The sequence below is a fragment of the Tauraco erythrolophus genome, chromosome 16, assembly GCF_009769465.1.
Source record: "Tauraco erythrolophus isolate bTauEry1 chromosome 16, bTauEry1.pri, whole genome shotgun sequence".
NCBI lineage: Eukaryota > Metazoa > Chordata > Aves > Musophagiformes > Musophagidae > Tauraco > Tauraco erythrolophus.
In genome coordinates this window covers 4,704,775-4,731,861 of record NC_141480.1, presented here as the reverse complement: position 1 = coordinate 4,731,861, position 27,087 = coordinate 4,704,775, and the positions used below count along the sequence as shown (strand labels likewise).

The following is a 27,087-nucleotide window of genomic DNA, read 5'->3' as shown; positions in this document are numbered from 1 at the left end:
CAAAAAGTCTGCCACACCAACTTCCCTGAGGATGCTTGGACCCAACATATTAACTTGAGCAAGGACCCATGATTCTGTTTCACTCTTTTACCCACAGTGTCAGTTACTGAGCATCTCTAGAGATGTCCAGGCACAGCATCACATGGCAGTAACAGCCCTCAAGAATATGCCAAGGAGCCCCTATTTCTGCTGGGCCAACAACATTTCCTCTGCCACTCTGCAGACAGCTGCCTTCAAAAAAATCCTAATCCCTTATAATCGAGGTGGAGGGGCACAGCCAGTTCTCAGAATCACCAGCGCTATAATTAACATAAGCAAAATACATTCTTTCAAAATGCAATTTCCGCAGAAAGAACTAGAACAAAGAGCGTAACAGTCTGAGGATTATCAAACAGCACAAACCAGCAAGATAATGCTTTTGCTATTTTGCCATACAGCCTGTACGAATGGAAGATTTTTATTATTCTGTCAGGAATAACCAAGACATCACTTAAAAGAACAACAATTAAAAAATGCATTTTATGTTAATTTCCCTGCGTTGAATCCTTAAAGATTTCCTGAAATCTTTATAAAAAGAACAAATCAAAGTCCATATTGCACAAGCACTATTGAACATCATTCCAGATCAAGTTCTGCACTCTTAATTTTGGTTTAAGGTCTGAAACTAAACTTTGAAGGGGTAGGAACTAAAAATGCCAGCAACGATATAACGAATACTCATGACCTGTTTAAGAAAAAACTTCAATCCAAGTCAAAGTTGAAAAGGAATATGCTCCTTTCTTAAGGAGCAGTACTTAGATGAAATGCACACGTTAGCTCCTCTGTCACATTGCCTATGGATGCCTCCACTTACGCATAAGAATCCAAGAACCACATTAGTTCAGCCCTGCGATCCCCCAGCCTGTATCCTGCCAAGTTCTGGATCCTTAAAAGTAAGAAAACCACAAAGGAGTAAAAGAAAGAGCAAATTGCAAACAGAACAAATCAGTCCTGTCAAACTACACCGATCATCCCAGCTTCTGGTAACTGCTGGCTTAGGGATTCCATGTGCTAGAGGTTTACCAGCCTGCAGTGGATCCATTCTCCATGGATTCATATAAATCCCATTTATATCTCTGTCCTGCACAATACTGTGCAGCAGTGAATTTCACGATTTTGAGCTAAAAAAATAAAAATACTTTCTTTGTTTTGAAGCTACTGATTTACAGTTTCATTAGATCTTGTTTCATGAAGTACAACATTCCTCTTCCAATATTAGTCATGATTTCACAGAAAATCGTGCTGAAGTGATCTAGTTAATTCTGTGCTTCCCTGCAGGTTCAGCACCTGGCAGCCATTGCCGCCCTTCTCCGAGCACTTCCCAGCTCCACCACGTCAGCTTTGAGATGAAGTGATGAGAATCAAAGGCAACGAGAAGTCCAGGCATTTACAGAGAAACATAATAATGTTTTCTGCTTTTTCTCAATTTTTTAATGCTTTATTTGCATTTCTGCCTGGCAGCAATCATTACAATGTCTTCAGAGAAACAGCCAGAATTATTCTAAGATCAAGTGGCTAAATAAGAGCCTGTGATACACATATTTGGTTATTTTCTCTTAATGTGAATCACTGTGCGTTTACTAACAGCCAAGTCGCATCTGCCTTTATCCATCAGCCATACTTCTGCCGTATCCTCTCCTTTCCATCCATTTTCACCTCAGCTAACAGCCCAAAGCACAGAGAGGGCAATCCCCTGTACAAACACCACCGACAGCGGTGAACGGTAGCCCCCAGCCATTAGCCAAATGCTTTGATGCTGCTCTGTCAGGCCACAAACTCCAAGCCCAAACCCTGTCTCCTGCCCAGCTCCCAGCTGTGCTGGCAGGAAAAGGCAAAAATCTAACCCAGCCAGGATGGATCAAAACGCTGGTGTGTACGTGTATGCTGCCTGCCTGCCTCTGCGAGTAGATGGCCAGTGCACAGTTTCAGAAGACTTTTTCTCCCCCTGAAATGTAGTGGCTACTCTCCATCTTGTGTTTATAAGCTCGGCTAGGGTCCTTTCATTTGCCTAGCATATCATTACACGTTCACAAAGCAGCTGATGCAGAGCCAGATACGAGTACGTACATACAAAGGCAAAGCAGTGTGGTATTTGCCCACACTCAGACGTCCACTTTTTTGCATTTTCACAGTCAATACTGGAACATGCCAGCACCACAGTGCCAGAAATAATACTCACCAACAACACTGCATATGAAAGAAAATTACCAAAGAAAAGCTTTGATTTTAGTAACTTAAGGGCCAGGAAGAGGGATCATGTTATCTGGCGAAAGCCTAACGGTGAATTTGAGGGAAGTGGTTGTAATCTGTTTATAAAGATACCAGAAACCAATTGTCATTACTGACCATAAAAGTGTTATTTGTTAGGACGTTAAAACATACCATTTAGTTTTAATGCTCTGCCTAAAGTATTTTCAGCTCATTTACCAAAATTTGTCTTTTGAAAATAAATAAAATCAATGAAGCATAGCTTTTAGAAGAAACTGTAGAGAGACAATGATGTTCTACAGGTTACTGTAATAATATACTCAGAAATTCCCACTGTACTGTATACAGCAAGGAACAGCAGTACTGCCATAGGCACCTCCTTGGTTTTGCATGAAGGTTAGGCAGACATGCATCACAGAATCATAGAATGGTTTGGGTTGGAAGGGACCTCTAAGATCATCTAGATCCAACCCCCCTGCCATGGGCAGGGACACCCTCCACTACACCAGGTTGCCCAAAGCCTCATCCAGCCTGGCCTTGAACACTTCCAGGGATGGGGCATCTACAGCTTCTCTGGGCAACCTGTTCCTTCTGGATTATCCAGTCCTAGAGAGATTACCAACCAGCATGACACTGGAGGAGCCTTCTACCAAAACCAAGAAAAATCACCCAATCCAAAACCACAAAGTAGAAAAAGCAACTACCAATACGCAACGCGACAAGCAATCGCTCCTGTGGGACAGTACTCAAAAAGCAATGAAGCTTTGCCTTCCCCAGGCAGTGGCGGAGAACATGGGCAAAACTTGTGGGGAAGAAAGTTGCTGCACTTGAGAGACCAACAAGATGCTGCAATTTTCAATTGCTAGGACAGGAGCAATTGATAGTTAAACACACAATAAGGGAAGATGAGACAAAGGCGCTTCAGAATAAATCTTCTACAAGTCTCCTTTAAAAAAACCACTACTCAAACAGGCACAGCTTCTGGGAGGTATGTCTTTCCATGTCATATTGTGAGCAAACAATAGGAATCGTTTGATGTCTTCATTATAGCTGTCAAGCTTACATCATAGTGACAATAGTTTCGTGAATTTGTGACATTGATAGAGTTTCTGATGAAAACCATTTGGATCTTATGGCAAGAAACATAGAAGGTCAAAAAAAAAGACTCAGAGCTAACAGGGATGCAGGTAAGATGCACAGAAACAAGTTCAACAGGATAACTGAATATGCAGTGAAAGCTATTTACCTACAGAATATCTTATCAAGTTTCAAGAGTTCAGACTGAAAAGTTGGTTTCCAAAATGAGTCCAATTTTAATCCTAAACACCAATGCTAAATTACTGCATTACATACTCCTAGAAAGCATTAAGCAGTAGCTTGTTTGACAGGCAACATGGAGCTCTTTCTGTAGTCTGTGTGTGCAAGCATGAGAGTTTCTGCTGATGTGCTGCTTTGGCCATGCAAATCCTTCAGCCAAAACAGAAGAGAAGCTTAAATGAATTAACCATGGCAACATTTTAATGTTTGTGTCCATTAATGAATGAAGAATTCAAGCTGTCCAGCTGAGAAGAGAACATAGCTGCAAGATCATCATCACTGTCACATCACAGCAGAGAATTTTTTTCCCCCTGATCACTTTATTGTCCTAGATTTTTGGGGGGGGGGCTAATTTTGGATTTTAAACAGTAGTTTTACTGGCTGTCAAACCTTACCTTGCATGCAGGAAGCGAAGAAAACCTTAGGGGTATTCCCTAAACATGACTTCCGGTGCCTGAAGTGCTGTTTATGGAACATGTATCTGTCCTGGTTTCATGAGACATAGAAGGCTTTATTTGATAACAGGAGATCTGGACTGCTGAATGGCTGTGAAACCAGTTTCTTTTATTGAGTCAAGCCCTAAGGTGATCATATTTTCAGTACAACGATGAGTCAATTTATCCCCACTGGGTTATGGGAATCTGTCTTTTTATGATACCATATATGCTGCATCTGGCACACAAGCATATTAAACCTGTGGTTTAAGTGGTTGTAATATGTCACCCATGCTTCTTGGAAACAAAAAAAAAACTTAAAAAAATTAAAAATCTATCACAGAACAATGATACTGCCAAACTATTTCACCATTTGGAGAACAAATCTTAAAACAACAAACTATCCCAAAATTCTCTTGTTCAAACAAGCCAGTCTGATCAAATGAATTTCTTCTATTGCATCATCAATATTGAAAGTGTTCTACTCCATTAGCAACAACGAGCTATTTAGAGAAACATGAATCATGAAAGTTTTAAGATTTGGATTTGTCATTCTGATTTTCTCTTTGTCAAATATGTGAAAATCTACGCTTATCAGCGCTTTTTACACAGAAATACACCAAGAACTAAAGCAGACTCCAATTTAACACTACCCATTAACAAAAGCCATTTCATCTTCATACTGGGTGACCACTGCCAACAAGATTTCATGTCACGGGCAAACCTCACCTTGGTAGTATACGTGTGTCCATCAGATCCACAGACAGGGTTGGCATGTGTCATGGGGCAAGGCTTGCATTTTACTATGTTAGCTGGTCCAGTCCAGTGCTTCTGGGCCAAGTTTCCTTTCTTTTGTCGAAGGCTGTAAAATAAGAGACAACAGGTTGGGTTTTTTTTTTTTTTTTTTTACAAGCATGTTAAAAAAACCCTGAAACAACCAAGAATGAAAGCTTCTCTGAATAAGGCAAAGCTGGATTTTCAACACAGTATTAATTTAAAGCCAGTAAATTAAATATAGCTCCTAACAATGCTTCTGTAATATGGCACATTACAGCAGGCAATCTAAGAGTCATAAATTGGTAGGCAGTCCTAGATTTACAAGACTTGGCAGCTTCATTTTGATTTATAACTACAAATGGCTTCACTTATGAATACAGCATTTTATTAAACCATACAGCATTCCCAGCGAAGCAGGCAAGTAATATTCATCAGGTTGTATTTAGAGACATTTTCACCAGGCCTCCTCCAAGTTACTCTTCGGGTAGAGTTCAGGTAGCAATAATTTTAAAACAAAACCCTTTGAAAAACATCACAGTTTATATTTTGCTTATAAAAATGAATAAAAATCACCAGACAACTTTGTCCCTGCACGCACAGTAGCCCTCTCCACACACCAGCTACTGAACAGCTGTTGTTCTCAGATCAATCACGGTCCCCCCAGGAACACTATACAGTGACAGAGAGCATCTCCAAATCCACGAATGCATTGGTACCATGGGAGTGACTGAAGTTGTCCTCAAGTCATGGACTACTCAATTATTGCATTAAAAACATCTATGAAAAGACATCTGCTCCAAAAACTTATTGCACAACATGTGCAATTGATTCTGATTAACAGCTCGTTTTCCTGTCATAATGAACTCCTTGACTGATACAACATTAAGTAATTATCAGCTGCACACTGTTGTAAGCTGATTAAAAGTTTGCTTTAGAAACCACAAGGCAATGTTACAATGCGGAGTCATTTTGGCCATGCGTACTTGTCGCTCACTTGAAAACATTTACAAGGGAAGGCAAGGCATCGCATCAGCTCTGCAGAAGACTGTTAAGAAAAATAACTGCCATCTGTTCTCATACCACAGTAAAAAAGAGAGGATATAACAGTTCAGCTAGAAATACATTTCAATGCGCCGCTGAATGACTTTATCACAGTTTTAGAAAAATATATACAGATATATTTTAAAGCAATTTCACTACAGCTTGCAATTTGCTACAGAATACTGACTCTGATGTAATGACACATTCAGCTGCTAAAATAATAAAAATTCTGTTCTTTCATCTCAGTTCTAGTTTTCTTCAAGTCGAACCTTTGTCACAGTGATGAATAGGACTATTAAGAAGCTTGTGTCCACAGAAGGAATCCAATCATGATATCATAAACTATGAAAATAGAAGCATAGTATTAAAGACTAAATTCCCTTGTTATTTTGAAGAAGTTTTCTTAACACACAGAGCAGCTTTCCCTCTGTCAGATGCGTTCTGCCTTGCAGAGCTGCCATTATACCAGGTGCTAAATGCTGCAGATGGAGGTTTGCTTGGCTCTGAACCCCCAAGCACAACCCTGCAGACATGCTCTCTTATACTGGGGCTGTACAAACCATTTATTTAAGTTTTCCAGAGTAACTGACTTTTTCTGCAGCTCCCTTGCCTCCAACAATGCTTTGTTACTGGAACATAATCATTATCTTATTTTCTGGAACTGTTTCGATTACAGGCATTTCTTTTGTCTTCTCAGCTTGACAAGAAAATTCTCTCATTCACTTTACTTACGGCCCTGCACTTCTAGAAACACACAAACTCAGAGTCAAAAATATGTTTGGATGTAGTAGTGTAGATACTGATGAGCAAAGGCTGGAGACAGGTGTGAAAGGTGCTGTGCTTCTCCTTTGGAGACTGCAGAAGGATGGATCATGGCACAAAGCAGACTTTTCACCTTTTCACAGACTTTAACTTCCACAATCTCAAAAGACAGACCCTTATCTATATGTAAAATTGTTAAGAAGAAAGTTTTAAGACTAGTTATAGACAAACAGCTTAGAAATGCTGAACTTGAAGTGCATGATTTAGGACCATTGTCAAAGCCATTAGCCACAAAGTGTGCAGAATGGAGATGAGCAACTGAACTAATGACTACCTCAACAAAATCAGATGTAGATTGAAGTTCTTAGCTAGACTGATGCCTAACAAAGCACAGCATCTTAAGGCTAGTATAAAATACAGTGGCTAGTATAAAATACTTCGTACAGTGTTCATGGATCAAACTACATTTAGGCTTTTCACGCTGTTAACCTTAAAAGAAAAGTCTGATTTGGACACAGCTGCTCATCCCTCTCTGCACAGTCTTACACTCTCCCTACTCCTGCCTTGGTCCCTGCAAGTCTCCTATTGCAAAGTCACTTTCTATTGGAAGATTCTTCTGGAACTAACATTTTCGCTTTAAAAAAAAAAGGTAATTTAATGTGGGGCTATTTTTTCAAGTCATTTCAGCAGCTCCTCAAGCCTGGTGGGTCCTTTCCATCACTTTATTGAGAGTACAAAGAACATGCACAGCCTTAGGCCTGAGCTCTGCTCTCGTTGCAGCTGTCTCAAAGCCAAGGCTAAGCCATGTGTGCAAGAGCAGAGCCTCCCCCATAGCTAATCACAATAATGGTTTCACCTGAGCTGGATTTGCAGCATTTCACTTACAGATGCTGAAGGAAACATCATGCTCTTCTGCCTCCCCATTCATCTTCAGGATCTTCTTTTGATAAGAAGAAGAAATTTATTCTCTCAGACAGTGGTATTTAATGACAAGATGAATTCACAGCGGAGTACATCTCAAAGCGTTTTATTCTTTTAAAGAGAAAAGTTAGCAATTTTAGTAGAACTTCATAGAACGTGCACGAGGCAGAGGACTGCTGCAAGAGACCTGCAGCAATCACAGAAGTTTCTGCATGTGGGATTTAATTAGCAGCACAGTGCAGCAGCCATTTTGGTTGCAAGAGACAATTTAGGTTTCAAAAGCGAATATATTCTTTTCAAGCCACAGTTTTGTTAGAAACAATAGTGCAAAATGTCACTGTATTTGAAGCAAATCAAAACTAATTTTTGTTCAGCTTGGCCAAGTGAGCAACAGCTAAAAGCTTTAACCAGATACCCCACCCCTGCTGAAAACCTAAGCAAGCACCTATTTCCTAAAGAGAACATCTATTTTCCAAAAGTAAACATGCGTTTTTCTGGAGTGATATTGTGAGAGGCTGGATAAGACCTCTGTAAGCTTTTCAATCCTATAACCCCTAACAACAGATCAAACATCCAAACAAACAAATTCAAACCTAGACGAGAATATTGGCTGCCATAAGCAGACAGCCTGCAAATCCCTTCTCAATGGAAGGGTGCATTTGCACACTCTGGGAACATGTTCTGCTATGTTAATCATCTTGTTTCAGAAAAAAAACATGTCAGCAGCAAGGCAGGCCAAAGCAAATTAGACCTTTTTTTCTTTTTCCTGACAACTTAACCAACTTTAATCCTGTTTTAGGACTCAGAGTTGAAAGGATCTACTACAAATCATGAGAAAATAACATCTGTGCAGAAAGAACAAACCAGAAACTCTCCACTGGGGTAAATGTTTGCCACATTTATAAGGACAAGAAGGCCAAGTATATTCAATATTCCAGAAGCAAATAGATATGAACATCTTGCTGGAGTATTAAGACTTACAGGCAAACCCTGCCTGCTTTTGCTTTTCAGACTGGTGAACTGATGCACTAAAAGGCATAAAGATTTAAGGAGCAGTAAAGTTTTCCAGAATTCAGCCTTTTAACACGTAAAGAAGTTTCAGTGGTTTACAACATCCACACTTCAGCATAGGGAGAACATACACTGACTCAGCCTCATTACTCGCAAGAGAGACACAGTACTCACCACACACCATGAAAATACAAGGAGACTACATCTGTTTTCCGTGCACAGGAACAGGGAGAAGGCAGCAGGGTCTCCAGATGCCAGGACTATACGTGGCAGCTCCAGCAGGCACAGCCCACCCCAGAACCACAAACCCCCACACTTCTCTGAAGCTGAACTCTTCCAAGCACGCAGCTCTGGCTGCAAATAAAGGCAGCTCAGAAATTCCAGGACAGCTGGCTCCACTTAAGGTTTTAAGGCTTCCAGGTGTGCCCTGGATAGCAAGACTCTTAGCCCTAATGAGGGCTGATGTGGGCAGCCTTGCCCCAGCTGGCAGCCCCAGGGATGGGCATCACCAGCCCCTTCCCACTGGGCTGGTGGCTCAGGGCTGCTCCAGGCTGGGAGCACCAGCCCTCCGCACCGGGACAGCCTGCCAGGGGGGTCTGAGCCCTGCCTCTGAGTCAGCAAAAGGTTCATCAAACCCAATGCCTCAAACAAAACATTTCACATTGTGTCATGTTTTTTCAAAAAAATCCACCACAGCCTTAATTCCTGACCACCTCTCTGAGCAGAGGATAAGGGCTGTGCTGTGTAGGGATCTCTGCATCTTTGCTTGTACCAATTCTCTCCAGCACGGCACAGAAGAGCATCTATAGAAATAAGCTCTGGCAAAGCCAGAGGCCAAAATAAAGTCACTTGCACAAAAATGATGTTTTGTTCATTTACATTTACAATCTGTTTTCTTTACATTTAATTTTAAATTTCACACAGGTCCTAAAACTACAAATAATTTAATTTTTGTTTGCCTTGAAAGACTCTTGGAAAACCTGAAAATTTTAAAATATTTTAAATTAGCATTTTTAAAAGGGAATAATTTATCTTTTAGGGTGAAACCCGGAGGGCATCCCCGGAGTGCATCACGACCACAAACCAGGAAGTGGTTGCTTCCAAACTATCACACAAAGTTTATTTTCTTACCATTTACTGAACTAATTGATAGATTTTAATTAATTTACTTATTGAGAAGACAATGATCTCTTAGCCTCTGCTCTGTAGCTGATTTCTCTTGTTGATGGAGTCTCTAGCTGAAGCTGGGGTGAATTAGTACAATATGATTAGGTGGCCTATAAAGACATGGAATTAAAAATGGGACCTTGTAAATTTAACACAGAATGTGCAAATTGAGAGCATCGGTGTTCAATTTTGAGACAACAGCTTATCAGAAACCATGTGCATATTATATTTTAATAAGCTGTATAATATTGCTACATAAGATAATAACTCCGAAAAACAATTGAGAAATTACAATATAATTTAAAATGGCAAATGATATAAACTCTTTTTTGTTTCAATTAATATTTGTCTTATCCATGCAAGCCAGAAACAGCCAAAATATCAACAGATTTTATAAAACTAATTCTGTGCTTTATGTAGTTACACTTGATCATCCAAGTACAAATTCAATTGAAGCTGTAAATGAACTTTAGTATTAGTAAAGATATAAAACACACTGGAATTCAGTAAATTTCATCCAGAAGAAAATTTACAACATTAAGAGTATGTTACTTCTCTTCAAGACTAGTTATTCCCAAATGCACATACAGTAAATTAGCAGATTAAGCATTGATGGTTTTAGTGCAACTGCAAATCAGGCTCCTTTGAATACACGTTGGCAAGCTGTTATTTTGAAAGTCTTGCCAAAGTTTTGGGAGGAAGGAGACAGAAAGTAGAAGTTCCTCCTTAGGAGTTTAGAATGTAGTGGCCAATTTTATTGGACAAGAAAAAGATGCTTCTTTACCAAAAGAGGCTTTTGTTAGATGAATTTTCAAAGGTCTGCTGCAAAAAACAGCTGAAAGTTTCTCAAAAAAAACCCCAACAAACAAGTTACACAATTTCTTCTAACAGAAAGTGTCAGGTAAACAAAATAGAGAGATTGGTGCTGTCCCTTCTTGTTCTTGAAGCCACCGTTTCAGTGATGTTACACAAGCAGAGAAATTGGCTCAATACATGTTGCAAAGTACTTGTGATGCTCACCTCTGTGTCTGCTGCCTAAAATAGCACAACCCCTTACTTCAGGTCCCAGCTAAACAGTGTTGAGCTGGTCAGGAATTTTTTGATAAAACAGGCCTTAATTGCAAAATACTAACTTGACAAAACCAAATGATTTCATGGAGATAAATTGGTGTTACTGAACTCTGAAGGACACTATCACGGGAGGTCTAGATGGTGGTGTGCCAGTTTATCGCAGGCTGCAAGTGACCTTGACGTCCCAAGGTTGGGGCTTTGCAGATGCCTTTGCAGATGTAAAGTGCTACAGGGACAGCAGCTCTTGTTCCTATTTCCTCTGCTCTAAAGCCAGAAGCCTGAAAGCCCTCAGAGCTCTGGTTCTAGTTGGGCTGATTGCGTGGAAGATGATCTCTTCCCAGTGGTCTCTTCCAGCGACCTCTTTCATGCAGCAAAGGTGATCTCACCATCCTCAGGGTTTGCAGGTTCCCTGGAAGGCAGGTTGGAGTTAGGCACTCACGTGTCGGCCCAGCTACTGCAAAGGATTCTCCATATAACCTTGTCTTTAGGTGACTGAGTTGTGTGCATTAATTTTCACTTACTGCTCACGTGGAGACATTCCTCAAGATCAGGATTAACTTCATCCATCCTTCTTTCTTTCTAGACTTTAGCTCAAACCAAAATGCCATACGTCACATACAACTACTTATCAATCAAGCCCTACTGAAATAAGATTAAAAAGTTCAGTGCACCAAAGCAGGTACCAAGTATTTGTGCTTCCTGAGAAGCTGGAAGGAGCTCTGACAGAGCAAACTTAAATGGTTTCCTGAAGCTGGAACAATTCACTGTGGAAAGAGTTTAAAATGTACTGCCTGTACCTTCTCTACGCCTTGTGCACAGTTTGTTCTCGTCTCCCTGAAGGAAGCTTATCACACAAAAGATAAACCCAGCAGTGCCTGCCTGCTTCTATCTTTCCTTTGCATAAGCTGTTTCTCTTGTTCTTGAGGAAAAGAATGACAGAGCTGAAATTTGCCAGTATAAATGGCAACGCTTTCTTCTCTCTTTGTATCATTTTTGTATTCTGTTTATTAGAGCTAAGTGTTTGGCCTCATTTCTACCTTTCATATTTTTCACAAGAGCTGTATATACCTTGAGCCACTGCCAGCCAAGCTATGTGAAGAAAACAGCCTACACATATCACCGTGGAAAAAAAAAGGATACTAAGCTTTCGAATTAGACACAGACACCTTATCTAATACAAACACTGTAAAATGAGAACAGACATATGATTAAAGTAATTTTTCTACCTGGAATTTACACCTTCACATACAAAGAATAATAATACGCAGAGCTGCCTTGCATTTCAGCATCATCCCATTGGACTTGGATACTACCACTTTCTTTGATTTCATTATTCAAAGAAATAAGTTCAACTATCTGATTGTACTAAGGCTGTTGATTACTTTCTCTTGCTGCCTTCGTATCTGCTTTCTGACAGATCTGGCTTAAAAACGCCAAAAAAAATGAAAGGCTTCTGCTCCCTGTACTTTGGTAGATGTGGGAAGATGCTTACTGGGGCATGGTGGTGACTGGGGACCTTTCTGGCAGAATGAGGCTTGCTCAAGACTTTCTCCCATAGTAAATGGATAACTCTACTGGCTTGCTGTTCTTTCTGACATGACACCGATGAGATTACATTGAGAACTGAATCCGTCCATTGCTGGAGAGCACCAGTAGCCAGAGGACTATTCTCAGGGAGCAGGCTGTACTCAGTTGGAGATGAAAAATTTAGAGAAGAGCAAATAGAAAAATCCCAACTGTTGAGGTGAAAGTGTATCAGCTGTCATTCCAATGAAATGAAAAATAGGTATTTCCAAGGGAAGAGGAAGAGTCAAGGAAGAGTCAAGCCTCTATTTCTTACCAACAGTAAGAAGGCAGTATAAAAACAAGCATGGGAGAAACAATGTACCAGGAGGAACTTGTCAGCTATGTCTAGGGAAGGGTGAGAGTTTTAGTATAGTAGTATATTTTGCAAGAAAACCTCCTGACACACCTTGCAGGGAAAATGTCCTGAAGATTTTTGCATGGATCCTACTAGGTCCAGCTGGCAACCAACTCTTGAAAGAGAAAAAAGGGTCTTGAGGCCCAGGGTGCTCAGAGAGATAAAGGAATCTTCCCCCCCCCCCCCCCCCCCCCTCCATTTTCTTAGGGGTTTTAAAGGAACAGAGGATTTGGAAAAGCTGCCATAGATTTTGAGGACCTAGAGGGCCAGAAAAGCTGCATTCTGTTAGACTGACTGATTCAACACAACTGCTGCAGGTAGTTTCTGAGATCAAGGAACACTGACTGAGCCAAAGAACCTCCTTGAATGCACCTACTTGAGCAAGGCTGCTCAAACAACAGCAAGGTTTGTGTCTAAACAGACATCATACGGCACTTAAATATGGATACTGTTAAAATGCCAAGACAACTAGTTCTGCACAGTACAAGTATCCTGCTGAGATGTTAATACTTGGCCTTTCTTATTCCTCGACTAAAAATGATAAGATTCTTTGTTATGGTCATTAGAGAAGCACATAGATTTCTGCCTTTGGGCACTTTATTACATAAAAATGGTGTTTGAAAGGTCCCCTTACGTTCTTAGCTAACAGATTATTGTGCTTACAGGCATTTTTTTTTTGTTTAATCTAAATTCTTAATATTTTGCAACTTTTAGACCTGATACGTATGCTCCACAGCTGCACGGATATGAGAACTGGCAAGGTGCACAAAGGAGAAGAACCAAAACAAAAAAATCCACACAAACATATGATCTCGGTGTTTTTAAAAGTCATTATGCTCTCTTGAATAAATAACACAGCTTCTAAACTCTGCCTGTTCTCATGAATTTTCATAAGAGAATTATTTTCCTTTTCATTGTTATTTTTATACTAACATAAAAAGGAATCTCAGACACCAAACTATGTAAAAATAAAATGAAGTGCCTTGAATTTCAAAGGAGGAGAGGAGATAGCAGGAAGTTCATCATTAAAGCTGAAATCTTCTCTACCACTCCTCAGTTTGTAGTAATCTTCAGCAGCAGCTTCTGAACCCTGGATTTCGCATGCCGTGTGAGATGCCGTAACTTGGCACGGTGCTGAAAGGTGAAGCGTGCAGCAAATTTAATACTTCTGTTGGCACTGGCTTTCTTCCCTTCCTCCTATGACACTCTACGTGCTTTTTCCCTACTACCACAAAAGAATACTTTTAAAGGATGAAGGTACTTTTTTTCTCTGCCCAAGACCTGATTATTTTGATATTAAAATATTCTATTGACCAGGTTTGCCTCCTCCTGCTGGCAGAGTTTGCCAAGATCTGCGAGGAAGCCGAACTGCCGATGGCACGTGAGATTAATCCGAGCCGTCATGTTTCACTGGGAAGGAAAGCTGATCCTTACTCACTACGCCCTGGTTCATGCAATTAGACAGCTCCAAAATTGTTTTCACCAAATCTGGCAGAGCAGTCATTTCCCATCATTTCCCTGCTGCAGCTCATATTTCCAGTTGCAAAGTTGAACCCCGCGTGGCGGAGTAGCTGCGCACAGAGGAAGGTGCAAGTTCCTTAGTAAGGCTACAAATCACAGCAGGTTTCTAGGCAGCATTTAATAACACCAGAAAGGTCCAACGTGACTGATGAATCTCCCAGAAGCTGCGGACAGATGAACTTTAAAACGGTCCTCACGGGCCAGACGCAGGGGGCTGTCGAGTGTAACACCACCAAAACCCAAATGGTTCATGTTTCTGCAGACATTCAGCGGCTCGGCAGAATGAAAATGTTGGGACAAACTAGTGGGATGAAACAGGTGGCAGATCCACGCTGGGATTTCTACCAGCTCTGTGTCCTTCAGGATGGTTTATAACCCACACTTCTTTTTTCTAGCAATGGCTGTAGTTAGTCATATGCAACACATTCCTTATTTTTACACTCCAAAAAGACCTACTGCCCCCAAAATGTGAGGTTTTGGAGTTTTATTCTTGAAGGAAAAAAGTTCAGAAATCTTATTGTCACTTTGCAACTGCAGGGGAAAAACCAGTGACCCCCCCGCAACCCCAGCATCCTTAGACAGCTCAGCTGCGTTCTGCTTCATTATGTTGATTTTGCTTTTCCTAAGGCGAATAACATACAATCCTCCTAAAAATTGACATATTGCTGGTAGGGATGAGAAAGTAAATGCATTTAAAAAAAATAAAGGTAATAATTGTTGCCCTTAAGGCACTAAACCAAATGTTTCTTTTTAAAAATGACTGCACAGTACTTCTGTTGTGTGAATACTTGCTACCACGGTACAAACAATCAGTTACAAGCTGTGCTAGCAAAATATTTGCCCCTTCTGACACATTGTATTATGAGAGAGGCTTATTAAATTCTCAAGAAGGCTACAGAAGATTAAGCTGTTGAGGATTTTTACAATTAGCGTCCATTACCTAAGAATTCATATACGATTTCTGAATAGAATTGGCTTGTCAAATAACAGACAATTAAAAAAAAAACCAAACAAAAACAATCCATCCCAAAGCCACCTCCAGAGTGTAGTCAAAATCCACTATTCAAGGTTGGTTTGGAAAAATAATCGGAGTGCAGTTTCCCATGTCAGAATAAAATGAATGTTAGTGAAACGCATGCTAACCAAACCAGTTATAAATATTATAAGGAGCTGGGCAATTTTAAAATCCCATCCTTTTTAGCATCTAAATAGGTTAATGCTCCTGTTGCTTATTCAGCACTGCTGATTTACAGAGCTCAGTACTATGAATGTCTAAACATTCTGCTGAATTTCTCAACATATTCAGTGCTCCCCGTCTGGTTATTTGATGCTAGAGATGGAGTTCATAATATCTATACCATTCCCAGCTTCTCAAATGAGGCCATCAAGAGCGTTACCCATCTTATACCAGGCTATGCCTTAATGAAAGCTGACTGGAGCTTCAGGAAGATCCCAAAACCGATAGACAGGATTTACATAATCACTTTAATTTATGGTACTAACTGAATGCACATGATCCAGTCTAGTGACGGCACGTGGTGAAACACACCTTTAGGTAAAATTTGAAGCTGAATGCAATCGACGTACTTGCACAAACTGCAAGATATACATTGCATGAGTTACTTCCACTAAGTTATTAAAATTTCACTTTGCTGTGACCTTGAAGCACGAAACCTAGCAATCATGCATCACAAACCATCCATTCTGCCCATATTCTTCAGATACGTAGCTCCATAGGCTCCTCTACCCATGGAGGCTCAAGGTACCATTAAAACACAATGCAGCTATGCATTTACACTTTTGAAAGTTTCAGCCTTTTATGGCAGCTTCTTCAAAAGCATATTTTACCATGTGAAAAAGTGAGACTCAACCAGTGATATATTTAGATATATAGCATAATGTTACCTGGGTCTTTTACAGTTTTTGTAAAAAAATAGCTTGAAGTACTTTGCCACTAAGTTATTAAAAAGGAATCAGCTTAGTGCAGACAGTGTTGTCGGCTGACTACATGCCACCTCACTTTCAATCACTTCTTCCCATCTGAATTTCACTTCAGCATCCATTTCCCTTCGTTTGTCTTGCTGTGATCAGCTATACATCTGTGTCCTCACCACTCTGCTTTTTCCCCATTCGTCCTTTGTGACTTAGCTTGTGAGAGACTAACAGACTGAACAAGGGTCAACTTTCTTCATCTCTCTCAACTCATTTGGACTAATTCGGAATTAACCATCTCACTCATTAGAGACGGCCACTCTCTTGACCACTGTTTTCTTGTGTACTGAACGCTCTTCCTGTGAGCTCCCAGATGGCTTCCTCAACAGTTTCTCTTTCAAACCCCTTCTCTCCACTGTCCTTCTCCTACTCACTCTTGATTCCTTGTACCTTATTCTTTCTTTCTACCATTTCTCCACTGCTCTGGTTGAAGTCTAGGGACTGCACTATTTTTTTTCACTACAAATTCATCCCGTTCTTTTTTTCCCCAGTGTTGTTGCATTTCTTCATAAAACACTTTTCTTCTCTCAAAACCTACTGTCTATGGTCTACCTTCTGCTTGACTGGCATCTCTGACTCTTCTCCATCTCTATTTTCTCAAGATCTGGTCAGCTTCTTTAGGAAGAATTTTATAACATTGAGAAAAAAGTGCAGTGCCCTCTCTTACTCACTGTTGTATTTAACCATTTTGATTTCAATCCTTCAGTCTGACTGCTCTGCTCTGACCTCCTACCAGCTCATCTTTTCCTCTTACTTTTCCCCTCCTATCTCTGAAACTTTCTTCTGCTTCATTTAACCTCAAAAATGAGGTCCCTCAGAGAAGCAGTTATTTCTTCACCTACTCTTAACTACTCTTTCCATCTCTGCTAGGAAGTATCATGCTAAGTATTACATTCTCTCTAGATGGTCTTTCAATGTCATTTTGGTGTTTCACCTGTAACAGCCTAGTCTTCTTGTCTTTCTACACTTGAATCCTTGGAAGTTTGAGAAACTTTATAGGTGTCCTCTCTGGTTTATCCTTCTATCTCTTTGTACTATTACTGTGATTTCTTTTCAGGAATACCTTGTGCACATTAGAAGCTCATCATGTCAAAACCAAGCATACAATATTTCTTCTCACATTAGCTTCTCTATTTTTCAGTCACTGTTACACTATCATCACATACATCACCTGGACTTATTCTTGAACCATATCCTTCCTTTCCCTGCTGCAAGCCATAGTATATTATCTTTCTGCTTTCCACTATGTCCAAGAGGAAAATATAATGAACTTAGTTATGTCCTATATCTTCTTCCTAACATCCTTTCAGATCACGTGAACAATCATTCTCACATTTTGCCTGTTTACAATCTAGTCTTCTTTTATTTTCAATCTGTATACTGTTTAGGATGCAAAATGTACTTTTACCTTTAGACTTATCAGAATTCTGGGTCATTAGCAAATAATACCTTTGGTGAGGGAAGAAAGTATTTTCAAAGGTAAAATACAGAATATGAGTTTGTTTCTTCCCAGGGCTGGAAAGTAATTTACATGCTCTGAGATACCTTCTGCATGAGCCCATTTCCTTACGTACAAAGGAAGCCAAGGGCTGGAAAAGTCTTACTCTTAGGGTTGCAGTATAGCAGCTGTAACAGTGCTTTATGTATCAAAAACCGTTTTTTAGATTCATGCTCTGATAATCCTCAGTCCTTTCCTATCTTTTAGAACTTATCAGAGCACCCTATAAACAAGTGAACAGGAGTAATCAGACCACTGAGTATCAGCAACACTGAAACTTCAGCTTGTGTTTTCTGACCAACAGCCTATAGACAATTTATCTCATCTTGATCATGATCCTAAGGTGTCAGTGACGGAGCTCTTCTCTACTCAGCTGTGACGAGGGCAGGGTTTACATTTCAGCACTCAACATGTTGCTAGTGTGCTGTCAAGGGCTGGGTGAAATTCATTACAAAATGAATAGCTCTCATTGTATTTCATCAAAAACTAGAGTATGAGTTTCTGAAAGGACTATGAACCTCAGTTATGCAAGCAGCTAGTTCACAATGAAGCAAAAAAAAAAAAGGAACTAATTATAAAAACCCTCAGACTTCTAAGCTCTTTCTTTGCTAAGCTAAAATATTGTTGTGAATGAAAAATTTATACACAGATAAAACACAGGAGCTCAAGAAATTAACTATGGATGAGGCTAAGCAGGAATGACCACAGTGTAATTCAATTTGGCAGTCTTGGGCTTCAGGTAAACTGAATTAGTTAAAACTAGAAAAATCTGTCAAAGGACTTGAAAGAGATTTAAAGCCAGATGACTGCCCAGAATAATGGCAGACAGCATCACTATGTACAGCAATGAAGAATGGAAAGACTAATTTATACAACGAAACTACAAAACGTCCTTTGTGTTCAACATGGATAATCAATTTAAATGCCAATAAGGTACAAAGAAAGAATTTCTAAAGAAGAGGAAAGAAAAAGCAGAGGACATACAAGTTCCCTGTATTTCTATTTGTTGAGTTGTCTTCTGAGCAAGCAAAGAGACTGGATGCTAGATAAGAGGAGCAGGTTTGATTCTTTATTAGTATTTTCAACTCTTAACTAACCCTGCTCTCTTGACTTCTTAACTCATTAAACAAATTAACAAAAAACTTTACATTCTGCTTTACTACTAAGGTTAATTAGTCTTCCACAGTTGATGATCACTGATTGTAACAACCAGCTAATTAGAATGGCTTGTTTTGTTTCCTAAAAGACGACGGGTTGCATGGCGATCAAAGCTAGAAGTTAGGTAAATCAGCAAAGCAAAATTCCCAACTGCCATGCATGTGAAATAACATTTTTCTAGATACTATCATAAGAAAGCTGTGACAGAGGTAGAATAACAAGACCAGCAGACACTAAGTGGATACTATTGGTTCTTACTAAACTATATATAGTATGAGCTTGGTTGACACAAAGACAATTCTCCCTAGTAGCTCCTTAAATACAGATAAATATGAAAAACACAGTATTGCCATAAGCAATAACAAAGTGTGCATTACCAGGATATTGGTGTGGACCAGGTGGTGTGTGAGACACAAGGCATGCAGCCACCCAAGAATCTCAGCATTAGCCTTCTAGCAGCGTATGGATAGCTTGGTACGCTACAGCTAAGCAATCACTTGTTTGAAAGACGTTTTTTTTTAGCAAACTTCATCAAACTTCAGCAATGTTGGTTTAGGAACAATTGAAAGGATAAGGTGTTAGAAATATCTCTCAGCTATTTTGACCTCATTTTCTAGAATCATCATTTCCAGCCTACTACTTTATTACCACTATATCAAGATAAGTAGTTGGTGCCTCAGTGGCCCTTGTCTTGAAACTGAGAATATGAAAATTTAGAAATATATTTAACATTTCTTTCTTAAAGAAGCAAACGCCAACTAGTTGACACCAAAATCATCCATGGGAAAATAGATTTTCATGTCTGTAAAAACGCTGAAGGAGTAACACCAAAATCATCCATGGGAAAATAGATTTTCATGTCTGTAAAAACGCTGAAGGAGTAAAGAGCTAATCTTGTCAAAATGTTTTACTTACCCAAATTCAGACTTACAGGCTAGTTTGTATTAAAAGCCTTCTTGCATTAAAACAAAACTTACACCAGAAGTTGTTAAAACAGAAACATCAAAATCAAACTGAAATATTGCAAGATTAGATGAACAAATGTTTGGAATAATTTGACTGAACCTTACTGTGTATCTGAACACAATTTTTTTTTAAGATTTTTGCTTTTTGTTAAGATGGAACAATGCTGAAAACTCCAAAATTGTGAAGAGACAAGAAAAGAGTTTCTCACAAATTCCAACAAAAAATACTAATAAACTCATTTAATGAGAATGATTAGATCACATTTATCCTCTGCATTTTATGATGCCTCTTGAGTTTAATATAGTTGGAAGGCTCAAAATTACTGCCGGTGGAAGAAGAAAGACAAAGGGGAAACAGAAGAAGAATTGACAAAACTGCAACATAATCTGAAGTCTTAAGACTGCATCCTCCATCAGTGACAGCGTAAACGTTACTTCAGAACAAAAGTTTAGTTTTGTATCTTTAAGGTACATTGTAAACAACATCCTAAATTTGAGTGTGCACAATGTTGTTAATAAAAAGTTTGCAAAGATTTCTTTGCAAAAGTGAAATAACTTAGTTCAACTATCTTCTCCAAAACTTTTACAAAACTATTCCTTTCTAGTAGAGTATGCTACATGAAAAATTTACAGATGATTGATTCAGTTTAGGTCAAAACTGGAAATGCAGGAGAGAGCTCCTCTAATCCCAATGATAACTGTCAGGACAGGCCTGTTCCTCCAAAGTACAGTGCTGAAAGAAAGATGAGAAAAATCTAGAGATGAAAATACAGTTTAGGCCAGAGGACAAATAAGAATAACATAAAAATAAACAGGAGATAAAATATACCATTGAAAAAAATTGGGATTCCAATGAAATGCACAGCATGCAGTTTCCTTTTTTTAAAAAAAAAAAGTAATATAATTTTGGAATTTTACAGGGTTGTAAAAAAGCCTCAAGGTACAAAAATTGTTCTTTATTTCAAAACTGTGTTATGTTGTATAAAAGCACGTTTATTCAGACGTGTGAGATAACAAGCCCTCATTAAAGGACAAAATCATTTTGTTTCAAAGAGCAGATCTAGGCAGGAGAAAGTACAGAGACTGTCAGAGAATATTTATTTCATGACAAGTTTTGCTGCTAGAGTTAAAACGTAATATAAGCAAAATACTGCAGTAGTTGGAGTGATCACATCAATAAGCATCCACAAGATTCGTGAGATTTTTTTCCCCCCGAATCCTGCAGGTCTAGTAGCAACTCCTTTGAACACTGAAGCATTCCCTTTTCCTAGAAAAGTATGAAGACAGATAAAGATAAAAATTGCCTATTCTTCAGTATGCAAAGAGAATTCTAAGAAAAAAGGCTAGTTGAGGGCTATTGGGAAAGTCTGCTTTGCAATATCCACTTATTAAAGATAGTGTCCCAGAAAACAGAAAAGAAAGGAGACTGGGAATTTTTTTTAATACTTGGCATTTGTCAGAAACCAGTGAAGATCCAGGCAAAGGATTTCGTCTTTCAGAAATCATAATCCAACATTTTATCTCTACCATTGCAGAAATAAAGTATGAAAGCAGTAATGCTAGATCACTTCCAAATAATGAAAAGAGGAAAGAGAATGTCTCCGGACACTCTTCCAGGAGCGAAGTCATACTCTGACCCTTGAGATAATAATGAAAGAAAATAATGTCTTATTTTCTCTAGGTACAAATGATAATTGAACACTCAAGTCAGTTGGGGGTAACTACATGCTATAGACTCTCTTCACAACCTTAACATAAAATAAATTTGTCATACCATCAGGACGGGAGGTGGTGATTACATCAGTCTGATTTTACCGACTTCACAAATGTGGTACACTGGAAAGTGGATTCTGTTTACCATTCTGTTAACTACAGCAGTATTGAGCCAGTAGAGCTTGAGTTCCAGTTGAACGCCATAATCATCATGCTACTGAGTGAATTTTGCATAATTTATGAAATATTCATTGGGTCAGACATGGACAGACACCAATTTGACAGCCCAGTGACTACAGCAGTCACCTAGGTTGATGACAGAAAATCCCTTCTCCAATTAACACTGAGAAAAAAGAATAAAAACTACAGACTTTGAGGGAAAGCCATAAAGAAAAGCCTGTAACCACTTCTCAGAAGATCCAGAAGACTATTCTACCTGAGTCACAAGGCTTGGACCTCTCCTTTTTACGTTCTACATTCAAGGCCTCTTCACCAACCTACTCGCGTTTCTGAGGCGAGAGACTTTCTTGTCAAGAACTATTCTTTACATTCCTAGGAAATGTTTTGTGGAATTGACAGGAAAACCATTTTGTCTGAAAACTCCAGAACATGTCTACTCAATACCTAAAGCTGAAAGCTTGTTTTCATTTTAAGCTCATTTCTGTTTCCACTTTCTCAAAATGTTCCAGTGTGAAAAAAATGTCAGCAGGCAGCTGAGTGCAAACTGAGACTGCGAAGACTATACAGATAATTCTACAAAGTTAAGAGCTAATCCAAGAACATTAAAAAAACCCAACAACATAGTTTTAAGTATTGTCCCTAATTGAGATATTTGATTTCATAGAGGTGGCAGTTTTACGCTGGCTGCAATACAAGTTTTTTTTTTTCTTTTTTAAATACAGTAATTAGAGTAGGAAGTAACTCTGTGGAATCTGCTAGAAATTTTGACTTTTTAAATTGCCATCACTGAACATTCTGTATTTACTTGCAATGAATACTTTAAGATTTCATTGTTAGAGAACATAAATCCAATAACTGATAGCAAAACGAAGGCTTGATAATTCTCTCTTAACTAATCTGAAAACTTGTTAATCTTCCTGCCCCCGCTATTCCACAAAGATTTAGTAGCACAGATCCGCAGAAATGTTTCCTGGTAATTACGCTTCATTAGTGTAACAGAATCTATCATGATATATTTGCTATTTATTTTAGACAGCTCTATGCTGTAGCCAGTAAAGTGGCTTAGAATGAATATACAGTCCTCAGTAAAAGATATACCACTGAATTTACAGATGAGAAAGGTGAATATGGATCCTCCAAAAATAAAGTGACCTTGTTGGCTTCCAACTCTACAGGCATTAAGTATGAGATGGGCTTTAATGAATCAGTATTTTCCTGTTGAGGAAAGTGAAGGTTGGAGTTCAGCATTGTCTCATGGCTCACAGCCTCCAGAACATCAAATCCACCAGGCCAAATTCTGAGAGCTGTGAGGTTCTGAATCAGTAAGTCTTTTCAGTTTTTAGAAGCCATGAAGGGGCTTGGCATGAGACAAAACTTTGTATTTTCACTACTGGCACTGAGAATTTAGCACTGACTTTCACAGCAGACTCAAGGGAGAAAGAATAAGGGGAAGAGCTCAAACAACAGAAGAGAGCTTCCTTCTTTTCCTTTTTAGCTTTTGAAGTTCAAACTTCTGATGACCTCCTCCAATTACTAGACGACTCACACAAGAGTTTTGCATTAGTGATATGGCCTGTTATCACAACACACATTGGCATGGTGTTTCCTTCCTTGACTCCCTCAAAAAATTGGCTGAACAATAAGAAGCATAAAGTCTTACACAGCAATATCAAGATTATTTTCTTCACTTTTTTTTAAGCTACAGAAGATGCTCACAGGAAAGAAATTATCATATACTATAAAACTAGTTTAAATCTAGAGATACAAGCAACATATCTTCCACAAATGTGCCAAGGCATTACTCTTTTTGCCTAAAAAGTTAATGGCACAGCATTGCCTTTCTACAGTTAATTTCTAAGTGGAACAGTGACACCTGAACAGACATATTTAAAGAAGAAAAATGTTTTGGGTTGATTTCTAATCATCATTAGTACTCCCTATGTACAGAGCTTTGAACAGACTGTACTTTGGTGGCTCATGTCCATAAATAATGTCATTTGTGGTTCATTGGTTGAATTAATCTGATATAAAATGACTAAATTGAAAATCTGTAGGTTGAGCTCTTGATGAGTTCTGGCAGAGCACTAAGCAGGCAATCATAAGCTTATTAACGAAAGGAGAATGATACAAATTGAAATATTAAAGAAGTGGGAAGTAATAGATTAAAAGTTAATTTTGATAACATAACTTGCACCAAATAAGAAAATGATTGATGCAAGAAGCTCCTTTTTATTTTTTTCACACACTGTTTCTTTCAAAAGAGTGCAACTGGATGGAACTGCACGGCTGTAAAAGGGATAAAACATCTAAGACTACTTTTTTCAACTTCTTATATTAGCTGTCATTCATGCCTTTGTTGCTAATCTAGTTTGAAGCTGGCAAACCTATGTGGAAAAGGTCTTCACAGTGTAAGTTTTTCGCAACCTTTAACTCAAAAATGAAAGCCACGATACTTGCTGATGAATTCCTCAGGGTGGTCTTGGATATGGCTTCACCAGTTTTCCTAGTGAAGTTTTGTGCCTGAAATGATGAAGGATGTTGAACGATATATGAAATTCAGCAGAACTCTGCAGAACATCCTCCTTTAGAGGGGTCAAAGTTTCCCACCCAACAGAGCCATACAGACAGGGTAGGAACCTGTGAACTACACAAGGCAAGAGGTGTAAAAGAGGAGTCTGGTCCAACTCATTAGAATTTTAGCCTATTGTTATCAACGCCTTTCACTGCTATTGAAAGGCTTTCGAAGCAATAACTGCAAAATCTCCACAGTGCAATGGTAAAATATAGAACCGTTTAACGAAGAATAAAGATCTGTCTTTGGTGGGCTTAAAAGTTACGTATGTTGAATCTGCATCATACTGAAGACATACGATTGTAAAAAGCAGCAAACTGACCAGCATCAAATAAAATGCAATATTTTTAGGGCCTAATTTGCAAATCTCGTACAAAATCTATTGTTTGTAATATTCACTGCAATTGGAATATATAAAGCCATTTATCAAAAGGCAGATTTTAAAATGCTGCACATTTAATACTTTTTCCAATATAATGGGATGCTGGAAATTGAAGAAAAGCTTTAATAAAATCCCTTTGCTGTAAACATCAGTCCCAATCTTGCAAAAGCATGCCTTTTATTATCACTAAAAAGACTTTTCCACTGAACACACTCATGTCCTGGGGCTTCTATAGCAAAAACCAGCAATAAATTTAGGATCTCCAGTAAACAGATTATTGTATAAATACAGAATAATTTTCAGAGCATTGGAGGTCATTTGTAAACATTAAATAATAATTTCTGACTGACTACATTACTCAACAGATTTAAGATAAGAATAAACAGCAAAAATGCAGACATATATTAAATATTATTACAAATTTGTTTCCAGAAATTCTAAGATGAAGACTTTTAGCATACAGAAAATACCAAGAGTACAAATCAGGAAACAGAGCTTTAATCTATGAGGCTATGATAAACCCAGAAAGATTGCACATTCCAGGTCCTGTGAGGATTAACACAGTCACAGAAAAAGTCAAGCAACAGCTGAAGACAATAATACAGGCATGTGGCCTACAAGGTCAATGGTCAAATGTGGTACTGCTGACAGGTATACAAAGAGCCTGTAGAACTGTCCTCTTGGGTCCCACATATTAATATACCTACTTGTTTTCATTTTAACAATAGTCATGATGATGATGTGTTAAGATTGTTTGAAAAAGCACTGCAAATCCAAGAATTACTAAGCTACTCTGTATGCAAAGCCTCCTGTCTTTTTACAGGACAAGGATACAAAGGCAATGAGTCCCATCCAACTTCATTCATTTGTTCATTACTCATTTGTTGGCAAATCTCTTGACATTTGCCAAACAGATGACATTTATACCAATTACTGTTTTCATTTCTTGCTCACTTCAGAGTGAGCAAGGGGAGCTTTCCAAACAACAAAAAAGCCAACGTTCCTTATGTTGTAGACAGCTCACAATCCAAGTCAGGAATAGACAAATGCCATGGAGGAGGTGACTGAACTTTTAACTCAGCCTTCTTCCAGATATCTCAAGGGAAACATGAGCTTTTGGATGCTAACCTAGCTTTGGATGCTAGCTCTTGACAAGTTGAGCTATATCAAGAGGTTTATATATGACCAATTCTGCAGTCAACAAAAGAACCCACTGAGATAGTAAAACTGTTATAGAAGAAACATTGTGTTGCTCTTATTTTATCTTTTATATATTTAAGTTTTCCTGCTGGCTTGTGTTCCCTATGAATCTGTTGCACAGACTTATCATAGAATCATTTAGGAAGGAAAAGACCTTTAAGATCATCAAGTCCAATCGTAACACTCACCATTCACTTTCAGCAACAATATACATTTAAGTTTCATATTAGTCAAATCTCAGCTCTCTAAACTCTGAATTTTATAAATAGTTTATACGTAATGCTCAGCTAAATACAAGCTATGGCTTGTATTTATTTCAAACTCCCTCTTGCCCCTCTTTTTGTTATCAAGCTAACAAAAAATGTTTTGTTCAGAAAAAAGTAATTTTGGCTATTGCATGTTTTTAGTGAGGATGAAACAAATGTAGAATGCTATGTAAAAATCCTTGAAACAGCGAATTGCACATGTATCTACCCAGTTTCAGACTGTATATCATTCCAGACACACACAGAACATGAGAGCCAGAACTGTTCTCCAGAAAGCTCAGTTGAAAGCCCACCTGGAATATAGATGTCCAAACTGCAGATATTCTACTGGGGCTCATGGAAGGACAACCACAGGTTTAAAGCAGGCATGGACAGAACAGGCACTTAAAAGAGGGGATTAATCTAAGAAATAAAGGGTAAAATCTTAATAAGCAATGACTCAGAGGGAATATAATACCTAAAGACGTGTAAAGAGTTTAAATAGCAAGAAGACAAAGTGGTAATTTTGGGTTTCATTTCTTTACCGATCTCGGCAGCCAAGCTCAATATGCTCTGCTACAAAGGAAAACTGAGACAGTCGAGAGGCATGCCTTTTTAAGAGAGCTTTTTTATAAGAAAAGAGTAAAAGCATTTGCTCAAAACCATAGAAGGTCATTATTTCCAAATATATACTAAGGCACCATTTAGGAAAACTCCAGAAGTTTTAGCTGGATTTGAATAAATTTAGGCTAGATGTTACCAGGTTTCTAACCAGAAGGGTTGAGATGCTAAGGATTCTTCCAAATGGAGTAGAAGGGGCAATAAACCTTACTACCTTTAAGACAGAACTTGGTAGGCTAATGAAAAAGTTTGTATGATACTGTTGCAGAGGGATTGGACTTAATGATCCAAGAAGTCACCTCTGGTCCGTTTTTATGTACTTCTAAAAGCGTACAACTAGAAATATTAAGAGCAGGAATATTACATAGTGG

General features: G+C 38.7%; 1 protein-coding gene across 1 annotated transcript in view; it reads right to left on the bottom strand.

Annotated features, from left to right (window-relative positions):
* The window catches only part of SPOCK1 (SPARC (osteonectin), cwcv and kazal like domains proteoglycan 1), a 314,902-nt gene that overhangs the window by 92,123 nt on the left and 195,692 nt on the right, over positions 1-27,087 (bottom strand). Inside the window, exon 4 of the mRNA XM_086621457.1 lies at positions 4,728-4,860. Coding sequence (XP_086477583.1) covers positions 4,728-4,860 — 133 coding nt within the window. The remainder of the gene's footprint in view (positions 1-4,727; positions 4,861-27,087) is intronic.